Genomic DNA, 21,371 nt, shown 5'->3' with positions numbered 1-21,371 from the left:
GTCCCTGTCCGTTGCTTTTACAGCCTCCACGCAGCTAAAATTCCTGAATTCGGGAGCTGAAAAACTAAAAGCAAATTTTTCAGGAATATTTCTTCCTAAAAATGCAAACTATTCAACTCTAATCTAACAGAGACCTTGACAATGTACAGAATTATGTTTTAGCAGATGAGGTTTGTAGAGCTAAATAAAGTACCTGGATGTCCAAATGTTTGTGTAAGCTAAGCAAGTCCATCCAGTGTCTTACTTGAAGTACTTTCTCAAAGTGCTCAGTATTGTCCTTCATGGAATGCAGACACAAGAAAATGCTGGCTTCATAAATAAGTATAAATATGGTCTTATATACAGTTGCTTCCCATTCCTGCCTTTCTAAGGTGAGGCATAGCCGTGCAAGTGAAGAAATGACAGAGGCACAAAAACCTGACTGGATTGATAGGACTGACTTTTTCCAAGTCTTGGAAAGCTACCAGCAAGAGAGTTGTGGCAGGAGTAAATTTCATGGAAGTCAAATGATTTCACAGTACATGGGTCCAGCTGAGCGGACTGGTAAGGCTGAATAGTATTTCTCATTATAATATTTCTCATTTTGCAGTTGAGATGGAGTTCTCTGCCATCTCCCCAAGTTAATTTGAGATCTGTGCATTATTGCAACTTACAAAACTTTGTTTTACAGAACAGACTGAGAAAGTTCTATTTAAAGAACAGAAATGGAGATCTTCCAAACCACCCGTGGCAAAAGTCAAGTTAGGGCTTGGTTTGGAACCACATGAACTTAGTATTATACCAGAAGTAGACACACCGAAGAGCTGCAGCATTTCTTTTGCAGGTAAAACATATATATGGATATAAAAATATATGATAAATGCTGCTGTTCCTGAGAAATAAAGCATGGAAGCTGTTTTCTGAGGAGTAATTGAGATGATCGATTGTGAAATAATAGCTGGTACTGTTGCCTTGTTTTAAGGTACAAGTTTTGTAGTAACAAAGTGAGTTATAGCTGAGAAGAGCTCATCCTATTAATGTCTGGCTAGAGAAACCTAAAACAAAATTTTGCCAAGAATAGGAAATTCAATGTAATTCCATGATTGAAGTTTCCTCTTTATTTCTCTGTTGTGCAAGGTGTGTTAATAGACAGCTGTACAATAATTGGGCAGAGAACCATCAGAGTTGATGGCCCCCACCACAAGGTTTAGCTTTTGAGCATACTATGGAAAGTGAGTGTGAAATCTTTTGAAGGAGTTAGTATCAAGTTTCTACAGAAATTTTTAGACCAACTTTTTTAGGGTTTTTTTTTTCCATTCCAGACCAAAACCACTCTTTGTAAAAGTTTTGGGGAGGAACTACACAATGCAATTGTTGTTTTGTAAGTCCATGTGCAACGCTTCCTAATTCTCTGTAAGGCACGTTAATTAAATAGCTACAACAAACTGATGCTTTCTAAATGTAAGCATTTGAATTTAAGTCTCTTCATAGCTAAAATTTAATGCATATTTTACAGAAGTTTTAATGTTGTGCCAGTGTTTTGAAAAGGGCAAAGCAGAGCAATGCAAGTAATTATAGGCCTGTCAGGCTGCCATTCATCTGGAGTAAAATAATGGAACAGCTGATATGGGGGCTTTTTTAATTAAAGCAAAGTAATTAATGCTGGTCAGCATCACTTTCTACACAATTAATTCTTGTTGGAGCAATTTGGTATCTTGATTAGACAAGTTTTGTTGGTGAACGTTTTGATTGAAGAATATTCTCAAAAGCACTTGGCTTAGTGTTACATTAATTAAAAAAAGGATTAAAATCAAAATACATCCCCAAAAAGTTTTGTGACATACATCCAGTGGAGTTCTAGAAGGAATACTCATTTTCTGGATAATCCCGTGATGATCCACAGGTGATTTATTCTTATGGAAGGTATTAGAAGTTGAACTGGAGTTTTTTATTGGATTGAGTGGCAAAAAAGCCATTGTGTGGGGCAGGTTGGGGAGAAATCATGAAGCCAGAGCAGAGGAGTTCTATTGCCTCTGGATTTGGGAAAAACACTCAAAGTTTTGGTGGGTTTGCAATGTGGAAAAATCAGTTTGAATATTTTCTTAATGGAATATTGTAGTTGAGCTAGGAATTATTTTTGGGAAGTCTGTGACCTGTGTAATTTTTCAACCTGTATAATCCATAGGCTGTAATGCAGAGGTTTCTACTAACCTGGTACGGCTGTTAAAATGGAGCATGGTACAGATTCAGCAGGTTATTTCTGTAGGATAGGCTGTTCATCTTAATATTCCTCACGCAATGCAAATCACTGCATTTCTATACCTAAACTGATTACAAATGTTTTAAATTCAGATAAAACAGATTCTGTTGGTGGAGAATCTTCTCTCATTTCGACCACTGGGGAGTTTTCATATGTGAAACATTACAGTCACAAAGAAGGCAGGAAGTTACCTTCGAGCATAACAAACTCTGAGGAACAAATCTCCAGTGGAAGTCCAAGGCCCAGTAGATTATTACAAGAGGTGCTGCTGGTGACTGCTGAAAGTTCACACGATTCAGGTGAGGAAATCCTCTTTCTTCAAGGACTTTTGTGAATGCCATTCAGCACTGCTAATTTTATTGCGGTTTATTTGTAGCATATGACTTGTTAAAGAACATGTACTGCTATTTAAATACTATTCCAATTTTAAATACAAAAAAGGGTGGTTTAAGCATGGGTGTAGTAAGCACGCGTCTCAGAATGATTGAGTTCTTATCCTTTTTTTGTGACCCATTACTATTCTAGTAACAAAAGTCCATGCAGCAGTAAGCTTTATTGCTAGTCAGCAGTTTCTAATCCAAGGCATGTGCTTTGTAGAACTGTCAGTTAATAAACTTCTTTTGTATTACCTGGCTGCTCTGCCCTTAACCAGCAGAATCCCATGCATGCATGGGGAGCAAACTGCTGTGGAAAGCCACATGTGCGTCTTCCTCCCGAAGGTCATACTTTTTTGAGGACAGGCTGTGTCCATATGGGACAAAGTTAGTCTGATTCTGTAAATTAAGTTGTTTTGGTTATCGAAAGAAAAAAGATGGTTTTATTATTAAGTGGTTTGTGAATGTTTCAGGTTCTAGAAGAAGAAAACTAACCTTAAATTTAGAGGCAGGCATGTCTGAACATAAAATGGGCTGCTGCTGGTTAGGGAAGGATGAAGCCCTATGCTCAGCATTGAGTGGTTACCAGTGCTAAAGCGGTGCTGCAGCTCAGTGCCACCAGTGAGGCCACCATTCTGGCTGATCTCTCCCATGCCATGTCGCTGATGCGTGAAAAGATGAGATGGGAACTTTGGACACTTGGTATTTATTCCTTCCAATGCAGTTTGGTTAAAACGGGCTACTAGAGTGCAAACTGTTAATATGGAATTGCAGAATAACCCTACAGATGAGAGAGGCAGTTTGATGGCATAAACCTGATTCCCTTAGAAAGTCAGCCTGAAAACAGTGACAAGATTTGAGATATACATCTCTTCCACGCTTCTCCTTCATTACATACTAGCAGGCTTGTCTCTCTTTATTCATCTTTAATGGTGCTGTTGAGCCATGTTCCAGATGTGATTATCTCCACGTATTGCTGCCCTATACAGATGTTATTCCAAGCCTCATTGTTTTTTGTGATCCAACCTAACCCAAGATTTCAATTCATTTTTAGTAATCCCCAGTATTTGTCCATAGTTCACTGTTTTGACAGACTGTCTTACCCATCACCAAATGTGCAAACTACATCTTTTTGTTTGCCTACACGGTTGGATTTGGACTAATCCCTGTTTTTGTTGTCTTCACTGAGTGGTTTGTTCAGTCTCTTCAAATTGCACCCTAAAATAATTGCTGCTATTTTATTGCAGTTCCTGTTGGGAAATGTGTTCTGGCTATTACAGGCTCAATTCTTAAATACAAATCCTTTGTCACAGTATGGTGGCCAGGAGGTTAAAACATGAAAGTCCCATGTGGATGTCAGGAAGCTGGGAGGAACAAGAGCCTTGCACTGTTATTTTGGAGGGAGAAGATTGACAAACCCTCCTTTATGAATCACTAAATACAGCTTTTAAGGATAGTAATGTAATAAAGTAATGAGATATGAGCATGTTGTGTTTTTAATTAAATAGTTTGGTTTAGAGCGTGCAGTTGCTACTGTTCATCCGTTATATTAACATCATGTGAACGATACAGGTTATTACAGTATAGTAATGAAACATTCGTAGCGTGGCTCTCCATAGAATTTATATACAGGAGAGGTCTGAATCTCATCTCATATGTATCCTAAATTACAACCTGTCATGCTGATACCCTTTAGAAAAGAATATAATTTCTTTCAGAAATATATCTAGTCTTGATGGAAAGGTATCGGGAAATGGGGGATTCATTGGAAGCCTGTTCCAGCATTTAAATTTATTATCAAACTATAAAAGAAATGTCTGACAGCCATTTCTAGCTGCTGCTTCTTGTTATTACTTTGAGTTTAGAAATCTTTTGTACTGTGTGGCTTTTCTCCTATGGAGATATTTAAATACCAGGTGGGGATATGATTGCAATTTTCATGCTGATTCAAGGAATTTTCTTCAAGACCTTGCTCATTTTCAGGGTCCTCTGTCTCCTGTATCCTGTTCCAAAGAGGAGGAGCAGACCTGCCGTGTATAATAGGCTCAGTAACGACTGCTGCATCCAGTCGGGAGCTTGTTGCTACCTGGTTCTACTCAAAGCTTAAGAGTTCTTTCCTGTGCAACTGAAGATTATAGTCTTAGTCTTAGAAATCTAAGAGCACAGTCTAAGCATTGTGTGCTTTTAGATTTATAATTCTATCTATGTGTTCAACAGCTACAGCTTTGCAGAAGGTTGGGATGTTTTTTAATGCCGCAGTGCTACTGTGTTTCTTTACCATTCATCCACTCTCCGTATAATTTGCAAATTCTATTGCCAACAGCTCTGTTTGGTTGCTGCCCAGAAATTGTAAGGATCAAGCCTGCTAGAGCATTTTAGAACAGTTGGGGGGGAGGAAGGAAGAAGCTGTTTGAGGATTTCTTCACCCTTAGTTTTCAGATCAGTCAGTAGCATTCAATGTTATAACATAGTAAATGAGTTAAGAATAAGTTAACTTCTCTTTTAATCCAAATATATTTTAGATATATTTCCTTTCATGTCTTGTACTTTCTCCTAGAAGTCTACTAGATGATAATGGCTATAGGAAACCTTAGATTTCCCCCTCTCACCTATCCCAAATGAGTTTCAAAATGTTTCATATTTACTGAGATATGCAAGTATCGCATCATGTAGATACTACTGGTGTTGTCTCAGAGGAAAATTCTCCCTCCTTTTTGTGTATAGTAGGAAAAATGGAACAACTAGATTTTTCAGCTATTGCATTTTTCTTGTGCTGATATGGTGCTTCCTTTGCACAAGAGATACTGATCTTGCACATAAAAGTAAGAGCATCATGGCAAATGCGATTCAGATCCGTGGTATTAGTCATAGGGTCATAGAATGGTTTGGGTTGGAAAGGACATTAAAGCTCATCCAGTTCCAACCCTTGCCATGGGCAGCAACACCTTCCACTAGACCAGGTTGCTCCAAGCCCTGTCTGACCTGGCCTTGAACACTGGCCACCCTATAGTTCATTGTTTCTGATGTGCTTAGAATGTCTACTTTTCTTTGTAATCACTGTAATTGTAAAGGGCAGAAGATTCCCCCCCCAGCCCAGTTAAATAATTGCAGTAACACTAGCAAAGCTGTGTTTTATACTGCAAAGCTGAAGCATGAGTTTCTGGCCCTTCCTGCGTGCTCTGCAGTAAGCATTCATGCTTGTTATAAATTTTAGGAAGCCTGCTCAAGGAGAACCACTGGTTGCCAGTTAAATTGGTGTTACAGTGGAGCAGGAAGTATGTTGTAAGTGAGAAGAAAGTGGTAAGGATGAGCAAAATCAGTGCTGATAGTGAGGACAGCGGCAGTAGAGTATTGCTGCCATCTGGTGCTCAAATGAAAATTGTCAACTATGAACTCTAAAGTTAATTTCTGTTCCTTATTGCTTCTATTACATTTGTGTTCAGATCAGTCCCAGGATTCTCAAGTGGCTCAAGATTCACCAGTTCTTGCTGCTGAAGTTGGAGAGGGAGCTACAGCACAATCTGGACCATCGTTCAGACTTGATAATATGGTCAGTCATATCAAAATAATCGTATAATATAACTTGCTCCCTACTTTGTGATAAAATCTGTGTCTCATATTGGGGAGATAAGACTGGGTACAGTATTCTAGAGGCAGCCAGAATGACAAAACACCAAGTGGAAAGGTGTAATCACTGCATTGGATCTACCACCCACTGTATTCCTGTTCCTACAGCACAGGATGCTGTTACCCTCTTTGCTGCCAGGGCACACCAGGGGCTTATGCTCAGCTTGCTGTCTGCCAAGACTCCTGGGTCCTGTTTCAAGGGCTGGTCCCCAGGCAGGCCCAAGCTTGGCTTGGTGTGTGTGGTTCTTTCTTCCTAGATGCTGGACTTTGCATTGCTCTCACTGGGTTTCAAAACATTCTTGCAGCGCCAGGCTCATGAAGTCCTCCTGGATGTCATCCCTGCCAGTTAGCATGCCAGATGGTTCTCCCAGCTTAGTGTTATCTGCAAACCTGATAAAACCATGGTGTCCTTCTCTGGGTCATGCTGTCCTCTGGGTCATGTCCAAAGGTGTCAAAGAGGACAGGTCTTAGGGCAGAGCCCTGTCGTACTGTTCCCCACCTCCAGGTGGAGTGTAATGCTTTAATCACCATCCTCTGAGCCTGACCATCCATCCATCCAGGCTGTGACATCCAAACTGGGATAAAAGAATGTTGTGAGAGACAGTGTCAAAAGCCTTGCCAAAATCGATGCCAGTGATACCCCCTGCTCTTCCTTCACCAAAGATCCCATTGTTTTGTCAGGAGATAAAAATAGTATTAAAAAATGCTATGTATATATGAAATTACTTTTAAATGTACATGGTTTATATATGTGTGGTAAATATATAAGGTGGTATATAATGAAATTGTAGGGGAAGGGTTTCTTAAATTTTTGTCTTGTGTTTTCTCAGTGCACGTTTTAGTTAAGAGTTTTGAAGAATTATTCACATCTAACCCTCATTCTGTGACTTTGTAGAGCTTACCTCAAAATTAAAGAAGAGAATGTTCTAGGATATTTTGTATATTTTAGTTTACTTTCTTAAATTATATTTTTAAGTCAATCTCCTGCATGTAGAAGGCTCAGTATTGCAAGTACATGTAAAGCTCTTGAGTTTTTCCATGTATTGCGTATGTGTCCCTCTGAGATCTACAATCCGACTGAAGTAGGTCTGTGATGAGAAATAGCCAAATCTGACCACCAGAAGATAAAAAAGTCTTCCAGGTGTCATGATTTGTATGTAGCTCTGAGAGGCTTTATAACCTTGTGTGTGTGTGTGTGTGTGTGTGTGTGTGTGTGTGTGTGCAAATGAGTGTGTTGAAGGGAAGGGACTGTTGGGGAGTGATGTGTCTGTGACATGGGGTGTGAATGGTTTGTACTGAGCTATGATGAACCTGTATTTGCCTGACTGTGCAGAACATGAGGGCTTCTACACTTGAACTGAGCTCAGGATAAAATACCTGGTTTAAAAGCTTTAATTATGGACTTCTGAACTCATGGTAATAGGTGTGTTTATTCATCCTAGGAAGCACTTTCTAAAGTAGGATCCACAGACTTGGGTTCAGAGGCATTAATGCAAGAAATACCCTGTGACTTATCGTCAACTATTTCCACCGGAAGCTTTCTGACTAGTGAAGTGTTGGATGTAAACCCTGTTGACTCTGGTAAGCGTTTGGCTTTTGTTCTTCTAAAAGGAAATGTAAGTGTTGTCTTTATTTTACAGCAGAATGGCTCTAACTCACTGGGTAGAAGTTCTTCTGAAATAAACTAATACGGAGCTTCACTTAAGAATGATTAATACTTCTCACAGTTGAGTGTAACTAGAAGGCTCCATTATGTGCTCATGATTTTTTCACTTTTATAATAACCTTACTACATCTGCTCTGGCAAAGGATATTTGGGATTTCATGAAGCAACTGTAACACCAGCAGGTTTCAAGTGGCAAGGTATTAAAACAACCTGATCCCCAAATGATACACTGATGAAAGTTTTCTAATCAGTATGTCAGTGGTACAGAGCTGTGAGTGTTGTCTTGCTGTGAAGAGCATTGTTCCAATATCTGCTTGTCACAGTAGGAGTTCTTCATAACTTATCTGTGAAAATGTTATTTGAATGCCATATTAACTTGTAATAGTTTTCTGGGAAATATGTGTGCACATCCTCCTTGCAGTCTGCCTCTTCATCTTGTTAGTCATAACATTAAAAACAACTCCTTTATAATACATACATAGTTGCTCCTCTATTCCATGTTTATACATCAAAGACTACATTTTTTACAGCCTGAGATTTCAGCAGCTCATCTTAACCCTAATGTTCTAAACTGGCATTATTTTGAGTATTAAACTTCATAACTCGGGTAACAAATCTGGGCTTTATTGACATAAGGGTAAAGCAAATCCTGAGATCATTTGTTTGTAGACTTTTTTTCTGTTGTTGTTTAGTTTTGGAAGAAAAATACCAACAGTTTCATACTCAGTTGCGTGAATGAGTTTTTCAAGTCTGGCTATGTCTGCACCCTGCACTCGGTGCTTAGCAGTGACCTTTCCTAAGAGCTTTGAGCAATTCTTCTGTAAGCACAGAGGCAAAGAGGGGTGGGTGCACTAACCAGAAACACCATTTTGATTGCCTTGATTCCCTCCTGTTTCTTGTGTTGGTATTAGGCAGTTTCTGTTTAAGCATGTATAAAATGGCTACATGATGCCATAATGATGGTCAAGATCACATTATATATCATCATATCTATATGCAGTAGGAGGTAAGAATATGCTAGTTAGCATGAAACTTCTGTATTAATTCTTTTCTGATTTTTCTGTTTCAGTACTTCGTAAGTCTACATAGCCTAAAAGTGCTAAGCTGGGCTGACTACTACCTAACTAGATAGTGTCAACTTAAATTTCTGGAAATCTGTGGTAAGGTTTATGGCAGCATTGACAGGAGACAGTTAAACAAAACCCCAGAGCTCCTTAGGGAGCTTCTTTCAGTATTTCAGGATAGGAGTATTTCAGGATATTAAGCAATGCCATTTCAGATGACTTCATATAAGTGGTTTGTATGCAAACCATGAACATCTAGCTTACTGTTTCAGGATTGTCTTCTGATAGTACAGAAGATGGGGTTTTGAGAGAAACAGCAAGGTGCCCTTGGAAGCCCTCACTGCCTTTTACCTTGAGGCACCGGCAAGAGAATTTGTCTGGGGCATCTGAAACTCAGCTGCCTGAAGGAGAGATGTACCCTTACAGAGAAAATCAGATCTTGGAGAAATCTACTGGAGACTTGAGCTCCTACTTAGAGGACAATACACGTTTCCAAGGTATTCACCATTTTAAAACATCTTTGTGCTGTGCTCTCCTCATACAGTAGTTCACTCAATGTTATATGTTAGTCTGTAGCATTTATACTCAACATATTTTAAATTCAGCAAGGATTCTACATGTGACACCTTTGCTGCTTCCATGTTCTTTGTGCTTTGCTTTATGTCCACATAGTGTAATGGTGGAGCAAAAAAATAAAGGGTAGTCTGGTCAAGTGTCTGATCATAGTTTAGTTTTATGCAGCTTCCTGCTACCATGGCCAGGCTGTTTGTTATCTCTGTCAATCCTGTCACTTGTTTATGCACAACTTTTCCTCTCAGGAAGGTAGAGACAATAATATCTAACACTTTATTATTCATGTAGGGTCACAGAATTGATGAAACTGATTATCAGACAGGTGGAAGTTCTGTGCTCTCTAGAACAATGTGGTGTTTCATGAAAATAAGAACATCTTTCTTGGTTATCATGAAGTTAATGCTAGTATTTGAATGAACTGCTTCCTCCTGGAACATTTGAATACCTAGAATCATAAAATTATAGATTAATCTAGACCAGCAAGGACTTCTGGTTACACGGTCCAAGTTCTTCCTGCTCACAGCAGAGCAAGCTGAGACCAGGTTGCTTAAGGCCTTGCCCAGGTGAGTCTGGGTATCTCTGAGGGCAGAGATTCTACACATCCTGGGCAATACTTTAACAACTTTCTTCTCTCCCTCCCCTCTCTTCCCTCTCCTCCAGTCAGAATTTCCTGTGTTCCATTTTACGTCCATTTTCTCTCTTTCTTTCACTGAGTATCTTCAAGAGCCTGACTGCATCTTCTCTATACTGTAGAAGACAACAGAAATTTCTCTGCCCTTTCCCCCACACCCCAGATCCTTTTCTTAAGATGGAACAAACTCAATCTTTCAGTTTCTCTTTGCACATTATTTGCTTCATCCTTCCTTTCTTGAATCGTCCTTGTGGCTCCTCACTGGACTTGCTCCTCTGTCACTGTGGGTTTTGTACTGGGAAGCCTATAGTGTTTCTGCAGTCTCACAAGTGCTTAACAGAAAGCTTACAGGCTTCAGCTTTTCATTTAAGAACAAATTGCATCAGTGTAGCACTTTTCTGCTGCTTTTATACCTGTGTTGTATCAGGGTGAAAGAATTGGGTGCTGTAAAGATTTATTTTTTCTGCAAGCTCATTTGTATACTTGCAGAACTATATCTGCTTTACTTACTGCATATAGAAGCAAGGTTTGATGTGTCCATGGGCTTTTTATGAGAGGGGTGTTGGGGTACTGGGGTGTGTTTGTTTTTATAGCAATGTCTTTTTTTACAGCTCTAACAGCTGAACTCGATTTTGCTGAAATGGAGAGACCTCTTCCAAACTTCCATCACCAGTTCTTTCAGCCTCTGGAACCAAGTCTTGACTTTGATACTTCATCATCCTGTTCTCAACACAGAATTTCACAAGACAGTAGAGAATTTAGCAAGGTACTACAGAAAATCTCTGGAGGAAATACTTGAGCTTAAGATTTCTGTAGGATTTTAAATCTATAATGCCTGTACTGTTTTCTCTTTAGAAGAAATGCAAAAATGATTTTTGGTACATGTAGAACTGAAAGCGTTTTTGCTGGTTATAGCAGATAAGTGATCCAAAAAATCAACTACTGTTAGCTTTTCATCTTTCATATTTCTGAGAAACTGAATCTTTAATCAAGATCATTTTTGTCTTCCTGCCACTAGACTTCAAAATTTTCAACTCAAAGTAAAGATGCTTCTACATCTCTGGAAGTGGGAAACTCCAATTTGACTATACAAAGAAGCAGTCTGCCTTCTAGTCTGGCAACAAACAGGCCAAACAACGGTACACCAGAAGAGCAGTCTGTTGAAGGAAACCTTACTCCAGGTATGTGCAGCACAGTCGGATCAGTGCTTTCAGAACCAGCCTGCTGCCAGTATGTAGATACCAGGTTTGCTGTGTTGAAACTGGGAAGGAACTCTTCACTTGTCTGTCAGTCCTGCCTTGAAATGTCTTAACTGTGCTGCTGCTCTCACACACAGTCTTCTCCACTACCTTTAATGGGCAGAACTCCTAACTCTTGAGAAGTTTTGTTTCCTCAATAGTTGTGACTTTAATACAAAAGCAGACCTGCATATTCAAGTCACTGTAATGGGTATTGTGTTACTTATTACTTGTGCAGTAATTATGATGTTAGTGAAGAAATATCAACTCTGGCTGAAACTGTCAGTTCAGGTACTTTTCCAAATATTTATTCATGGATATCCATCACTGTTCAAGTTTGAGGAAATTAAGGAAGTTCCAAAAATTGATTAAAATTTTGAGGAATATGTGTTAAAATCTCTCACCTGACTCATTTGTCTTTGATCCATTGCATCCTTCAAGAAACCACTGCGTTTCCTTCTCCACTCTTAAATCACACAGGCAGTCATTATGTACTGCACACTGTGGTACGTGGTCTGATTATGCAGTGGCTTTATCTACAAAATAAAAGGGAAAAGAGAGGAAGGAAATAACTTTTAGATTACAGTGTAGTAATTAATTTAGTAGATTAAAAGTTTGTGATTCTACAGCAGCATTAAGTTAACTGCAGCTCATAACAGCAAAAATACTTTTTCATGTTGAATTCAAGTTAAGTTTATGTATCCTAAAGAACCAATCTAAAATTCCAAATGCAGCTAGCAGTGATCTTAATATTTTTGAAGCTCTTTTCAGAACAAAACATTCAAAACTTCAAAACATTCTATTTCTAAATTGCTTATACGAACAATCTTTGTGCTTTAAATTTAACTGCACTATCTCCCCATCCCTTAAGTGGTTTTATAATCCCAAACCAATTATTGTTGTGCTTTAAAACCGGGTGGAAAATAACATAGGCAACAGGCTAAGCAAGTCAAAACTGTTTTGGGTTGTCAGTTCAAGGTAGGTTGATACCTAAGTCCATCATTGGGAGAATTGTCTCTTGATGGCTGATGTTACAGTGTAATTCCTCACTTGCTGTGAACAGCTGTTATCAGGGGACAATATTCTTTATGCAGTTAGAAGTAGATATTTTGAAGGTGTCAAAGAACACACAAAAAAACATACTTAAAGGAAATTGTTAAAGATTCATGTGGTATATTCCTGTGTGTGTAAAAAGCCTGTTGCTAGGATGGTGCTGGAGTATGTGCAACCAATGTGATCAAACTTGGGTCAGAAATGAATACGTGTAAAGAAGTTCTTGATTGTGAGGGTGCTGAGGCACTGGCACAGGTTGCCCAGAGAAGCTGTGGCTGCCCCAGCCCTGGCAGTGTTCAAGGCCAGGTTGGATAGGGCTTGGAATAACCTGCTCTAGTGGAAGGTGTCCCTGCCTGTGGCAGGGAGTTGGAACTGGAGTAACTTACGGTCCTTTCCAACCCAAACCATTCTGTGATTCTATGAAACAGTCCTGTTGTTTGTTTGGCACATGTTGTACTGCTGAAATGCCTCCATGGTAACAAAAAATGCTGATACCTGGTCTTCCTCTTTTCAGGCCTCTGCTGGAAGAGAAATAGTATCTCAGTTTGTATGCACAGATCCTAAGGGAGAGGTAATTTAGGGTACAGTGTTGTAACTTGTAGGAACATCAGTCATTGTTACAATTTAGATGTTTTCTTCTACTCTGAAGAGTTTCTGCCCAATTAAAGGTGTTTTGGTTTGTTTTCCTCCTGTTTTAGACTCTGTTGGAGGCAGAAAAAGACTCAAAGGACTTCCATTTACAGACAGTAAATTGTAAAATCCATTGACTTTCAATGTAGTTATGTCAGCATCATCACAAAGTCTGTTCCTAAAAACAGAATCGTAGATTCATGGAATGGTTTGGGTTGGAAGGGACCTTAAAGCTCCTCCAGTTCCAACCCCTGCCACGGGAAGGGACACCTTCCACTAGCCCAGGTTGCTCCAAGCCCCGTCCAACCTGGCCTTGAGCACTGTCAGGGGATGTGGCAGCCAGAGCTTCTCTGGGCAACCTGTGCCAGCGCCTCAGCACTCCCATGAGGAAGAAATTCTTCCCTGTATCTTAAACATATTCTAAGAAGCAGCAGAAGGTGTTGTTTCTTGAAGTTGCTTTGTGTACAGTGAAGAAACCGTTTTATGTAATGTTAACAGTGTTAACAAGTTTGAGGAAACATAAGTAGACTGGTTTTAAACAAAATGTTTCTTCTTATTTGGCATACTTTTTATTATACATTACTGAAAAACCATACTAGGGAGGGACTTTTTGAAGTGGAAATTCTGTTGTGTTGGCCAGAATTTTGACTGTTGATAATTTTTGTAACAGGATCTGAGGAATCTTTTCACCCATTGCCATTAGAATCTACTCTGAGCGGTCACTGTCGGAACACCAATCAGCTAGGGGACGTTAGTGCTGTGTTACAGGGGTGTTCTGACCAAACCCCTGGAATGAGAAAGCAGGGCAATGAGAAGTGTATTTCACCTGCCAGAGAATACAAAGAGCTGGCAAGAAATATGGAATCTATTGATCTGCAGTGTTCAATGGAGGATCTGCAAAATGAAAGCCTGAATCCACTGGAAGAGCAAGAATTTTATCCTCTAAATACCACACCAGGTACAGTGGATGACACTTCCCCTCAGCACTTGCTAAAAGAGACCATGTCTTCTGAAAAATCACCTGTGGAGATACTGGAGAAGAAGTTTGTTAAGCTTCCTGAAAGATCAGTTCATTTACATGAAGCAAATAAAGCTGTGGAGCTGGATTCTCAGTGCAATAGACATACAAAAGAGCCAGATCAAAGCTTTCCAGATGAACAAAAATCTTTCAGGATTCCCAGAGAAACCAACTTGGAAGACTCAGACCTCCGTTTCCAGGCTGTTGTACAACAGAGTGGTTCTGTCCTAGAAAGACATGAGAAACACTCTCGTCCTGTGCCCAGAAGCTCATGCTCTATTCCAGTCTGGGTGAGTAGAACAGATTTCCAAAAGCAGTCATTTGTGCAGGCTTCATTGTTAGCTTTTTTTTCTCTGTGTGTTGTTGCACCAAGTTATTTTAGACCTTTAATATCTGAAAGCTTGGCAAATGTGGATTTGATGGTTCTAGTTTAAGACCCATGTGTTTCCTGGACTTCTGTCCTACTACTGCTTTCAGATCATGGCACTGAAATAATCAGTACCTAAAATGAGCTGCAGATCTCATGATTGTTGTGGAAGCTATATCTCCATTGCATCTCCCTCTCCCAGCACCAGTTGGTACCGCATATGTATCTGCATTGCATGGCACAGGTACCTCACTGAGCAGCCCCTACACCCATTTAGAAGCCTGAAGGAGGTAAATAATCAAAGCATAAGCAAACAGCTTTGATGTAGCTTTAAAAGAAGATAAAAAGTTTGCCCTAGAGCTGAGTAGTTTAAACTGAAAGTGAGTGGAGGAGAGGGGGAGATTTTCTTGTTCTTTGGGTTATTTGTTCAGGCTTTTTTAACACTGGTCTATAACATACTTTGCATTGGACTTAGTTTCCAGGGTTTGCACATGTCAAAACCTCAGGCAAACTGCTCTCTGCATTTCACTTCCTGCTTGGGGGCAGATTTTCTTCATTCTGTACATCGAATGAGCCTCCTCTTTCTGACAAGATAACAGCTGTTGCTGGGAATAGTGATTTTATGTCCTTTTTTGTTACACTGATGTCTTGTGTAATTTGTTTTCTAGGAGACAGAGTCAGGGTGTGGTATTATGGAAGAGCCTGAGCTCACTCTGATAAGCTCAAACGACATCAGTATTGCAGAATCAGACATTGAACACAGTAACCAAGGGAAGATTAAGGAGGATAAAATAAGCAGCCCAGCTGCTGTGGATCAGTCTGAATTTCATGCTTTTACTGAGGTGAGTCTTTATTATCTAACGTAATTATGATTTTAACTTAGGCTTAATCCTAATAAGGAGAGGCCCCACTGTAGCAGTTAATCCACTGTTGCAAAGCAATGTTAGGGTTATCTGTGCTTAGTAATTGCTTGGATCATCTTTGTTCGATGCTGTTTTCCACACAGATCTAATAGATCTTGAATTTGGGCTATTCCTTAAAATCACTACCTTGTCATATCGGTGCAGTTAGTTTGGGAAGACTTCTGCTGAGAAATAGAACTGTCTTGCTGGCAAGACAAACTTGTATCCCATTAGTTGAAGACTTGAATTGATAGGAGAGGGTGGGACAAAGCTACAAACTAAACAGGGAAAAAAAGGACAAATCCCTTCCCTTGTGGATGGAGCTAACCAGGCCCACACAGCAGTTTGAGGTCTATGGGGGAAAGTATGGTCAGCTCATCGTCCTGCCATGCTTCATGTGCCTATGGCATGCTTGTGCTTATGTAAAGCAAAGGCAGTGAATCGTAGTGGTACTGGTTTGTAATGGCTTGGGTGGCACAGCAGTAACGTAGACCCAAGTGATCTCTGTTAGATAAAACCATGATCCAGTTGTGTGAGGCATCTAGAACAGATCCTAAAAGTGCTCAAGGATGGTCTGTAAAGTAACCAAAGTGTGGACAAAGTACACAAAAGGTGTAACAAAGTAACAAAGTGGAGGTGGGTGGCTGGAGGCTGTATTTGGGCAGTAGGTGTCACCTTCAGCTGCGAATGGGGTAAAGGGACAGAGCAGTGAGAGTAGTGGGGAGAACCAGAGGGAAGAAAACCACATCCATTGGGATGGAGTTACACAGCCCTGTGTTAAGAACCAGCGGGTGAGATCTGGTGGGCAAAGGATCTTTAATGGATTATTCTAAGTTTTAAAATGTTTTCTAGAAAGTAGCTTTTGAATGCTTACCACCAGGATCCCTTTCTGGTGTTCTTGTATCTGCTATCAAGGCAAAAGAGTACATCTTGTATCTGCATTGGGTCTATGTTACTGGTACAGCACTGCCACTTCAATCAAATTTGTTGCGTATTTTAAGCACTTCCATCACCGATTCCTTCTGAAACAGGAGAGAGAATTTCTGCCACTAGTTCCAGATGCAGATTATTCGGTGTTTGCAAGGCCTGACAGTTCTTCCAAAGCTCGGAGTCCCAATGACTGTCACCTCCCATCACCTCAGACTGCAGGTAAGTGTCAGTCGTAGAATCACAGACTGGTTTGAGTTGGAAGGGACCTCAAGATGATCCAGTTCCAGCCCCCCTGCCATGGGCAAGGACACCTCCCACAAGAGCAGGTTGCTCCAAGCTCCGTCCAACCTGGCCTTGAACACTGCCAAGGCTGGAGCAGCCACAGCTTCTCTGGGCACCCTGTGCCAGCGCCTCAGCACCCTCACAGGAGAGAATTTCTTCTTCATATCTAATCTCAATCTCCCCTCTTTCAGTTTAAAGCTATTTCCCCTTATCCTGTCACTACATGTCTTTGTAAAAAGTCCATCTCCAGATTTCTTGCAATCTCCTTTAGGCACTGCTCAGAGTCTCCCCAGTGCCTTCTCTTCTCCAGGCTGAACAAGCCCAACTCTCTCAGCATGTCTCCACAGGAGAGGTGCTCCAGCCCTCAGAGCATTATCATAGTTTCCTCTGGACTCTTGAGCAGGTCCACGTCCTTCTTGTGCTGGGGGCTCCAGAGCTGAACACAATATAGTGGAGTATATTCAGTGTACTGAATACATACTTCACTGTACTTCACTATACTGAAGTTGAGATAGAGAAGGTCTTTATAGTATTAAAATCATTAATTATATACACCTGTCCCTTAAAAAAATGTAAAGCATCTTTTACTTAGGCATGTGCCTCTTGCTGCTCAGGCTTGAGCTGTAGTACATTTTCCCCAGGTTTAACATGTGTCTTATACCTACAATATGTTGGGGGGGGTTGTGTTACAACTACTTAATTTTGAAAAATTATGTTGTGTGTTATCATTACTATCATATTTTGTTACTTGGTTTTTATTTCCTTCTAGGCCCAAGCTCTGTAGCCAAAGAATGTGTTTTTAACTATTCTGACAGTGTGGGACATCAGTAAAACACTGAAGCATGTTTTGTCAAGGATGAGCAACAGTAACATGAAAGACAGGAATTGGCAGAACTTAACTGTGTCAAGGACTTCTTAGGTCCTTGATTATGTTTTGAGGCATCAAGATGCTTTTATTTGTCACAGTTGTCTTGGCAGAACCACTTAGTTATTAGATTCCATAGGCCTGAACTGCTGCTCATCACTCGTAATGTCACTCTCAACAGTGTGATTTACCAAAATAGTCACGTTCAGCATTTTAGGAGAAATACATTGACTTGCACAAGTGGCTAGAGGTGATACTGACTTGCTAGAGGTGATGCTGCTCATGGCTACAAGTGAGGAATGTTCAGCCTGTTCACTTTCTCTCACAGTGATGGTGTTGGAGTTTGCGGCTGCACCCGGAAGCTTGCAAGAATCTTTCTTAAAACAGAAGCAGAACTTCATCCAGAAATCCCTGAAAAGAGTAGAAGGAATAAAAACTAAAGAGAGAGCAAATGAGAAACCAGAAGCCAGGCGGTCTCACAGAGGAAAGTCTGAGAAGTTAAGCAGGCAAAAAGAGTCTTCTCCTATCTCTGGTAGGTTTATCTGGGGCCAAACACATCATTGGATATCCTTTCAGGTGCTGTTTTGCGTCCAAGAGCAAAATTTCACACTTGTTGCATCTTTACTTACTACTGCAGACTAGGCTATTCTTTGTCTTCTCAGGGATGTGGGCAACTTTTTCCCCACTGCCTGGCCACTTCCTCAGTGTCACAGAGGCCCTTATGGGTCTTCATCCTGTTTTTACCTTCTGCCCACATGTTTGTACTCGTGTTTCTGCAAATCACAGTTGTTTATCAAAGAGCAACCATGTTAAGGGAACTGATGGGCAGCAAAGCTGGTGAAGGGGCTGGAGCACAGGTCTGCTGAAGAATGGCTGATGGAATTGGGAAGGTTTTGTCTGGAGAAAAGGAAGCTCAGGGGCGACCTTATCCTCCTCTACCTGAAAGGAGGATGGAGCAAGGTTTGGGTGCCAGTCTCTTCTCCCAGGTAACAAATGATGGGACAAGAGGTAATGCCTCAAGTTGCACCAGGGGAGGTTTAGATTGGAGATCAGGAAAAATTTCTTCACAAAAAGGGTTGTCAAGCATTAGAACAGGCTGCCCAGGGAAGTGGTGGGGCCACCATCCCTGGAAATGTTCAAAATCCATGTATGTGAGGTCCTTGGTGACATGTGGTGGTGATCCTGGAAGTCCTGGGGTAATGGCTGGTCTTGATCTTGAAGGTCTTCTCCAACTTAGTTGATTCTGTGATGCATCTGTGAAAATGGGGAGCTGGAAGGCAGCTGGTGGGAAGCACAGCTGGCTTGAAGTGCAGGCAGCAGCCTCATGAGGGAGACTGCGAGGCTTTAACACAAGACATCCCCTCCATCAGGTCCATCCTGCATTCTGCTGGCTTATCTTTGTAATGTCCTTTAAAACCCTTGGAAAACCTCTCACCTTTTGCATTAGCTGGACTAAAGGTGTAAATTTAAGATTTGTCTTTCTTGTTAGGAAAAAAAGGTGCAGTTGCCAGTCAGTTGAAGAAAGTAGGAGAAGCGTCTTCTCCAGGGGACAGGAATTCTGGAGAAACCGGAATGCGTCAGCGTACTTCAAGGTATGAACACAAGTGGAAGAAGCGTGGATTAAAACCCAGCAGTTCATCTGTATGTTGTGAAGGTGACCACTCAGAGCAGTTTGTGATCTCCCAGTGCTGTGTAACACAGAACTGAGAGAAAGGCTGAGTGTGTTTTCCTGCTGGGAAACCCTCTCGCAGTGCTGGCTGTAAGAAACCTGCTTCCTCTTCCTGCTGAGGCAGCTCATGTAGAACTAAATTAAAGCTGAAGCCAAGGTCACAATTGCACCTTGGCACTAAGGGCAATGTGCAGCAACTGCATCCCTGAACTGGGGGTTAGAAGTAGCCAAAAAGGAATTCGATGTGACTCTGGATTATGGGAGAGTGAAGTCAGAATTTCTTAATTTCTAGCAACTGAGACAGTATAAACCTTTAAAAATGTTCACTTACTGCAGCTTTGCCACTTGCTTCTGACAAACCAATTTTTCCCCTACTGTTTGTGCAGACTTTATAATCAACTTGCAGAAGTAAAAATGAGAAAGGAAGAAAAAACAAGGCAAGAAACTTATGCTAAGAACAGAGAAAAGGCTAAAGAGTTTCAAAAGGTAATGCAGTTTATACAGCATTGTCCTACCTGGTCCATTCTCATTTCACTAGGCTTCTACTCAGAGTAATCTGACATAGGTGTGGTGCGAGTACAGCTGAAACAGTGACTGTCAAACCAGTCTGGCTTTTAAGGGATATCCCAGTTCAGGATTTCCCTGCCAGCACTGTGACGGCCTCAGGTTGGTTTTCTGGTGACTTGAGGTGGAGCAAAAATAGGCTGTTAGGGCTTTCAGCAGCTAGAAGGGCCACTTGGCAGAAGAGCGGGAGGTTATTAGTCTAAATGTGACTGAATGTCCATTATAAGGCAGTTTTGGGAGGGTGGGGGCTGGCTGCTTTGGCTATTCCAGATAGCCGGAGATTGTGCCTAGCTGAGCACACCTGAGCTAAAGGGTGTAGGATCCCCTCTGGGTTTGCCTGTAGCTGCTCTACAACGGGCTGAACCAGAGGCCTCAAGCTGTTGGTTCTCTGTCCCCTTGCTAAGCCTCACACAGCTGGAAGTGCTTTATAGTCCTGCCAGGCTGAAGCTGCTCCTGAGGCTCCAGGCACACATCCTGCGTCTAGCACTGACCACCTCAACTTCTCTGTAGTTGAGTGCTGCCCTTGCATTGTTTTACAAATCCTGTCATTAACAGGAAAAAAGAGCAAGCAATAAGCACACATTCCCCTGGACCTGTAGGAGTTTTGGAGCAGTAGCTGGACTCACTGCTCTGCCATTACTGATGTCCAGGTTACATGTTTTAGTCCTGTCACTCAAGCTACACTACACTAGTATGTTTTTTATTTGCAGAAGATGCTGGAAAAACTACGAGCCAAGAAAACTGGGAAAGCACCATGACTGGCTGAACACTTAACAAGACTGTCCTGGTACAGGCCAGGAGCCTACAAAGTACCGCACTTACATTAAGTTCATTGTGGAGCCATGAGGAATCCTCAGCTTTAAGCTGTAGGAAGACTGTGAGCAAACTCACTTTTCCCAAGATCCCTACAGCAGCAGACTGACTGTTGCTGTAATCGTGCTTTGTCTCGGACTGACACTGAAAAGCCTTTCTGGATGGGCATCTGTATTTTAAAGACAGATCGTCCTAACTCCTGTAATACACATGTATAAAGCGTTTTCTAATAAAGCTTTTTAAGATGACACCTCCAGATGAAAGACATTTCCTCTGTCAAGTTTAACATTCATCTGTTCTCTGCACTATGTGATTTAAGATGAGGACATGTGAGCTCATGCAGTCAAGAGGTGTATCTAAATCACATGGAGGGAAGAAAATAAATCCTTTACCCTGTTACTCCTTCCAAATTCCATCTTTCTACCCACATTTGCCAAGCTCCTGATTCAGAGCAAAGCCAAAACCAGCTTGTCATTCTATGGGGAGGAGAGATGGAGGCTTCTTGCAACAGAACAATCAGCAGAACAATTAATGGTCTCTCCTTTGGCTGTAGTGGCTCTGCAAGGGCTCCTCAGGCTTTCATGCAAAAATACTCCTGCTGCAGCCTCAGGGGAAGAGGTGTAGCCTACACTTTGCCAGGGGAGCAGCTGCCATGATTTATTCACACACACACACGTGCTTACACCAGAGCAACAGGAACTAATCCCAGGCTGCAGCTCTCTGACATTGATTTTATTTAAACATTCTGATATTCTGCACATTCTCTCCTGAAGTTCAGGACAGGGAACTGAGAGAAAACAGCTGATAAAGCTTTTACTACTCAAATTAAAACTTGATCTATACTCTTGAGTCTTCTGCAACAGCAA

General features: G+C 41.1%; 1 protein-coding gene, 1 long non-coding RNA gene and 1 other non-coding gene across 6 annotated transcripts in view; 2 read left to right on the top strand and 1 right to left on the bottom strand.

Moving 5' to 3' along the window:
* CEP295 (centrosomal protein 295) overlaps positions 1 to 20,570 on the top strand; it is a 37,780-nt gene extending 17,210 nt beyond the window's left edge. For 3 of the 4 annotated variants that reach the window (XM_057399843.1, XM_057399841.1, XM_057399844.1), the window contains 15 exons: positions 372 to 543; positions 671 to 823; positions 2,332 to 2,538; positions 6,057 to 6,163; positions 7,683 to 7,821; positions 9,243 to 9,467; positions 10,786 to 10,940; positions 11,193 to 11,355; positions 13,766 to 14,403; positions 15,149 to 15,322; positions 16,414 to 16,531; positions 17,788 to 17,991; positions 18,949 to 19,051; positions 19,515 to 19,614; positions 20,403 to 20,570. In XM_057399843.1, the coding sequence (XP_057255826.1) occupies positions 372 to 543; positions 671 to 823; positions 2,332 to 2,538; positions 6,057 to 6,163; positions 7,683 to 7,821; positions 9,243 to 9,467; positions 10,786 to 10,940; positions 11,193 to 11,355; positions 13,766 to 14,403; positions 15,149 to 15,322; positions 16,414 to 16,531; positions 17,788 to 17,991; positions 18,949 to 19,051; positions 19,515 to 19,614; positions 20,403 to 20,450 (2,706 nt within the window). In that variant the 3' untranslated portion in view covers positions 20,451 to 20,570. The remainder of the gene's footprint in view (positions 1 to 371; positions 544 to 670; positions 824 to 2,331; positions 2,539 to 6,056; positions 6,164 to 7,682; positions 7,822 to 9,242; positions 9,468 to 10,785; positions 10,941 to 11,192; positions 11,356 to 13,765; positions 14,404 to 15,148; positions 15,323 to 16,413; positions 16,532 to 17,787; positions 17,992 to 18,948; positions 19,052 to 19,514; positions 19,615 to 20,402) is intronic. The other variant, XM_057399842.1, reaches the window with a different exon arrangement.
* Positions 7,326 to 7,409, top strand: LOC130594139 (small nucleolar RNA U2-19). Its single transcript, XR_008970987.1, has one exon. It is a non-coding gene; the product is annotated as a small nucleolar RNA U2-19 (small nucleolar RNA).
* LOC130594124 (uncharacterized) lies at positions 9,478 to 11,944 on the bottom strand. The gene is made up of 3 exons (XR_008970979.1): positions 11,817 to 11,944; positions 10,685 to 10,894; positions 9,478 to 9,988 (listed from the first exon to the last, which is right to left on the bottom strand). It is a non-coding gene; the product is annotated as an uncharacterized LOC130594124 (long non-coding RNA).
* Positions 20,571 to 21,371: the final 801 nt, after the last annotated feature.

The sequence above is a fragment of the Pezoporus wallicus genome, unplaced genomic scaffold (genome assembly GCF_028554395.1).
Source record: "Pezoporus wallicus isolate ANWC-B61680 ecotype Strahan unplaced genomic scaffold, APGP_CSIRO_Pwel_v1 scaffold_6446, whole genome shotgun sequence".
Taxonomy (NCBI): domain Eukaryota; kingdom Metazoa; phylum Chordata; class Aves; order Psittaciformes; family Psittacidae; genus Pezoporus; species Pezoporus wallicus.
This window is presented reverse-complemented; position numbering and strand designations above follow the sequence as displayed.